This window comes from Sardina pilchardus, chromosome 2, assembly GCF_963854185.1.
Source record: "Sardina pilchardus chromosome 2, fSarPil1.1, whole genome shotgun sequence".
Lineage (NCBI taxonomy): Eukaryota > Metazoa > Chordata > Actinopteri > Clupeiformes > Clupeidae > Sardina > Sardina pilchardus.
Window position 1 is genome coordinate 27,002,554 of NC_084995.1, and position 5,000 is coordinate 27,007,553.

A 5,000-nucleotide genomic window follows, 5' to 3' on the forward strand; every position below is an offset into this window, starting at 1 on the left:
AGGACGGTGTTGAGACACGCTTCTCCTGCAGTAGGCTACGTGACGGACGTGGACAGCTTGGCATTGCGCTGGATTACGGTTGCTAGTGGAGACCGTCCAGCAGGCATGTGGGCACGTTCAACAGATGTGGTTGGACATAGAAAATGTGCCTCAGTGTACGTGTGTGTGTGTGTGTGTGTGTGTGTGTGTGTGTGTGTGTGTCTTTGTATGTGTGGTGCTTGTGTTTTGTGTGTGAACCAGTTTGATTATGTTTATGTAGCTTATGTTATTGTGTGTGTGTGTGTGTGTGTGTGTGTGTGTGTGTGTGTGTGAGAGAGCCAGTTCCATTGTGTGTTGATAACTTTAAATCAGAGCGTCGCTGCAGGAGTTCAATCAGCAGCTCGATGTGACATCCTGTAAAATTTTCCCAATCAATCCTCCGTACACACACACACACACACACACACACACACACACACACACACACACACACACACATACAGACGCAGGTCTCTGATTGGGAGAACAGCAGGAGCCGTTCAAAAGTAGCATCTTCCTGCTGGGAGGGTGGCGTCACTTAGACTCTTAAGATGAGGCGCGCGCACACACACACACACACACACACACACACACACACACACAGATGAGGCGTGGGATCCCTGGTCCTCAACGCCTTGCTGCTCTCGTGGGTGTCAGGTGTGTGTCGGGTGTGTGTTTGGAGTGTGAGGTGTGTTAGGCACACACTGCCTGACACTGTGTCCTCTCCGCCTGAGTGGACAGGAGAGTGGCAGGAGAAGACAGGAAGGCTGGAGCGGGGCGGGGCGGGGTGTGTGTGTGTGTGTAGGGGGGGGGGGGGGGGGGCGGGGGGTCGTCTTCTCCTCTTCTCTTCTCATCCCACCTTCTCGCCAACACTGGCCATTCTCCTGCGGAAAGGAAAGGAAAACACTGGATGCACTCAGCTGGAACTATCTCTCTCTCTGAGAGAGTGTGTGTGTGTGTGTGTGTGTGTGTGTGTGTGTGTGTGTGTGTGTGGTAGGGGGGTGGGGGCTGCTGTCTTGCTTTGCAAACAGGAGCAGTGGTGGGAACCCTTTTGAGCAGAGCTCATCCTCCAACCCCCCCCCCCTTCCCTCTGGCCTCCTCTATCCCACACTCATGTGATGTCTGCACTCACACACACACACACACACACACACACACACACATACTGTATGCTCTTCTTCTGGCACACACACAAACACACACACACACACAGATCTGTATATGCCACCTACACCTCTCTGTTTATTTCTCCTTTTTAATCTCCTTTTTTCTCTCGTGCCCTCTCTCCCTCTCCCTCTCTCTGTGTCCCTCTCTCTCTCTCTCTCCCTCTCTCCCAGCACCCCAAACACACAGTGACACTTGATGCTGCCCCCCCCCCATCTCTCTCTCTCTCTCTCAGCTCTCAGCTCTATGGGGCCCCCTGCTCGTCCTCCCCCATGCAGCCACCAGTAATGGACACTTGTAGAAGTGTCTTCTTGTTCTGTGTAGGACACCTCGCTTATCTAAACAGAAGCTGTGGGAGCCCTTTCTCCCTCTGTGTGCGTCTGCGTCCACATGAGCCCCTCCATCACCACCCTCCACCCCCACCTGAGCCCCTCCACCCCCACGCAGGAGCCTTCACCAGCACTAGTGTCGGAGCCTCATGCATGCTGGAGGCTGGCTGGGTGGGAGGGGGTAGAGTGGTGGGTTGGGGGCGGCTCTGTGGCATCCTTTTTAGATCTTTATCTGTATGAAAGAGGGGAATACTTTCCGACACCCTTACCCCAACTACTCCCCAATACACACACACACACACACACACACACACACACACACACACATACACACACACACACACTCCGCCTCTCATCTTCATTTTGGGAAAAGTGGGGTGAGGGGTTTCGGTCACCTTCATTTGTCTTTGGAGGCCCCTGCTTTGAAAACGGGCAAATATTTTTGATCCGGCTGTCAGACAAGCTGCCCGGCTGGCTTTCAGAGGAGGCTGTGGGGGTGATGGAGGGATGCCGGGGCTGAGTGAAGGAGGAGAGGAGCGAAGGAAGAGTGTGGCACTGGAACTGTACATTAAGAGAATGGATAGCATCCCTTTGATTCCTCTCTCTCTCTCTCTCTCTCTCTCCGCAGGCATCATCGCTTACACTGAGTATCTCTTTCTGCTCTGCATCCTGACAAGTGAGTACCGGCCGACCTTTTCATCTCTTACGCTTTCTCCCTCTCTCCCTCTCTTCCTTTCTCTCTCTCTCCCTCTCTCCCTCTCTCTCTCCCTCTCTCTCTCTCTCTCTGTCCCTCTCTCTGTCCCTCTCTCTGTCTCCTTTTCTCTTCATCTGGGTCGTGTTTTAAACACAAATCACCCATAAAGCCTGAACTTCACAAGGGGAAAAGTTTACAGTGTGATCCAGCTCAGGGAGAAGCCCACCCAGAAACTTGCCCCACAACAACGCCCCCTCTCCTCTCCTCTCCTCTCCTCTCCTCTCCTCTCCTCTCTGAGGTCCCTTGCATCTCTAAATGCCCTCTAATGGCTTGGCAGCTGCCCAGAACACTAAAAGGCCCTGCAGACCCCGAGCCCAGCCGAATCACACGCACATACTGTACACACGCACACACACACACACAAACTCCCCTCCTCCTGCAGTGCCCCAACTGCACACACGCACACACGCACACACCCCTCCGACTGCATCTGTCTTCACACGCTCTATCTGTTTTTATATCTCTCATTATCTCCTGTCATCCTCGGCTTGGTTTGTCCCTGTCTTGTTCGTCCTCCTTTTTTTCTCATACACTCCATGCTTTCTTTCTTTCTTTCTTTCTTTCTTTCTGTCTTTCTGTCTTTCTTTCTTTCATTCTTTCCTCCACCATGAGGATTTACTGCATGGGGAAGTGAGTGGTCTCACTCAACATGTTCAGGAGTAATATCAGGCGCTACCTGTGCGCCATACGGGCGTCTCCATGCCAACACAACACACAGGAGAAATGACAGAGGCTTGAAACGCCTGACGACGTCAGACGGTGCTGTTTATGGGATGGAGGAGCGTGTCAGAATGAGCTCGTTCTAGAGTTCTGCTGGCGCGGTGTGATTGTCAGAGACCTGCCCACTAGGAGAAGAGGGTCCACTGATCACGGAGGTCCACTGATGTGTTGTGTGTGTGTGTGTGTGTGTGTGAGTGTGTGGATGGATGGAGGTCTATCTGCACGGCTGCCAGCTCACATGATGCCCCACTCTGCTTCTCCCACAGAGCCCCACGCTGGCTTTAAGATTGCCTTCAACATGTTCGATGCTGACGGGAACCAGATGGTTGACAAGAGGGAGTTCTTGGTGGTGAGCATGGTGGACACACACACACACACAACCTTAGTGCTTCATGGTCATCTCAGGGTCATTTCTATTTTGACCTCACATACTGTACACCACTGAAGCAGCTTGTGGTGGTTGTATTATCCTGAATGCCATGTCCCTGGCCGTGTCCCAGCTTTTTGCCCCTCTCAGCTCCCCTGCTCCTGATGTCAGGTGCAAATCTCACCTGTCTGTGTCCCCCAGGGGGCCGAGGAAGGGCAGAGGCACCAGCTGCTGTTTTGGAAACATCACGTTAGTCATGCAGAATATAAAGCCCTCTCCTGCTCTCCTACTGTAGCAAGGGAATGAGATGAAGTCCAGTACAGATGAACATTCAGCAACACATGACTGTTGAAAAGGACCTTTTCAACAGTTCAAGCAACATCTCAGTGCTGAGAGTACTACTGAATGTTCTCTTGGTTGTGTTTCGTTCGTTACAGCTGCAGGAGATCTTCCGTAAGAAGAACGAGAAGAAAAGCCGAAAGGGAGATGCAGACAAATCAGCCCAGCTGGTAAGACAGCAGGATGGGGAGAGGGTGGGTAGAGGACCGCAGCGAGGTGGGTGGGGTGGGTCATTATCTCATATACTGTATGGCCGAGACATCCAATGTATAGATGATGTGACTTCTTAATCTGTTTCAGAGGCCCCTCATCAGTGTGTGTTTTATCTTTGTACCTCTTTCCCAGCAAAGGACAAGTACCGTATAGAATGTATACAGTAGACGGTCTCCTTTCTTTTCTAAGAGTCTGTCCTATGCGTGTGTAATGGTGTCTCATAGAATGCATAGAAAGGTCCAGCCTTGAGTGTGAAATATGTCAAATGCGTCAAGTTTGGAAGCAGTGGACTCCACAGTTGTAACAAGTACAATTTTGAATGTATCTGCTTGCTGGAATGGATGAACGTTTAAAGAGAGCAGCTCTGCCCTGTGGGTCTGCTGCCTGTGAAATCCCTGATTGACCTGCAGAGTCGCAGTTTTTTTTTGGAGTGATTCAGTGCAGCGGTGCACGAGTATCAGACGAGGAATAACACATACGTGGGCCGACTCATGAGGATGGGGGGGGGGGGGGGGGCGTGCCGTTACTCTGCCGTGTCTCTCCCAGGCCCTTTGAAGACTGGAGTGGGGTGCTGCCGGGGCTGAGACGGCCCAGCGAGGCCAGGCTGGAACCGCTCCGCACCCCACGGCCGAGGGGATGGGTGACATCTCCCGTAAGCAGCCCGTGCAGACCAGTGTAAACAAGAGGATTTGATGTGGAGATAAAGGGGACGATGGAGGTTTTTTTGGGGTGGTTTTTTGTGTGTTCAAGTGTGTGTGTGTGTGTGTGTGTGTGTGTGTGTGTGTGTGTGTGTGTGTGTGTGTGTGTGTGTGTGTGTGTGTGTGTGTGTGTGTGTGGTGTGTGGTGTGTGTGTTGTGGGTGGTATTAAGCTCTGAAATCGAGGCACTCTTCTTTTTCTTTATCCGTGGGCAAGACCTGAGGAATGTTGTTTGAACCAGTTCAGACCTAAGTAGGTGTTCTTGTTTTCTTTATTCTCATAGGGTAGAATAACAGGAAATGGACACTTTGTCGCTCAGTGATATGTGTTGTTTGTGTTGGCGTCATGGCAACCCTTTTGAATGTAAGCGATCAGTGTGGAATAGCTGTTATTTTAGCC

The 5,000-nt window shown here is 51.7% G+C and overlaps 1 protein-coding gene across 6 annotated transcripts in view; it reads left to right on the forward strand.

Moving 5' to 3' along the window:
* micu3a (mitochondrial calcium uptake family, member 3a) overlaps window positions 1–5,000 on the forward strand; it is a 31,773-nt gene that overhangs the window by 10,019 nt on the left and 16,754 nt on the right. For all 6 annotated transcript variants that reach the window (XM_062523661.1, XM_062523670.1, XM_062523645.1 and 3 more), the window contains exons 5-7: window positions 2,140–2,187; window positions 3,252–3,334; window positions 3,790–3,861. In XM_062523661.1, the coding sequence (XP_062379645.1) occupies window positions 2,140–2,187; window positions 3,252–3,334; window positions 3,790–3,861 (203 nt within the window). The remainder of the gene's footprint in view (window positions 1–2,139; window positions 2,188–3,251; window positions 3,335–3,789; window positions 3,862–5,000) is intronic.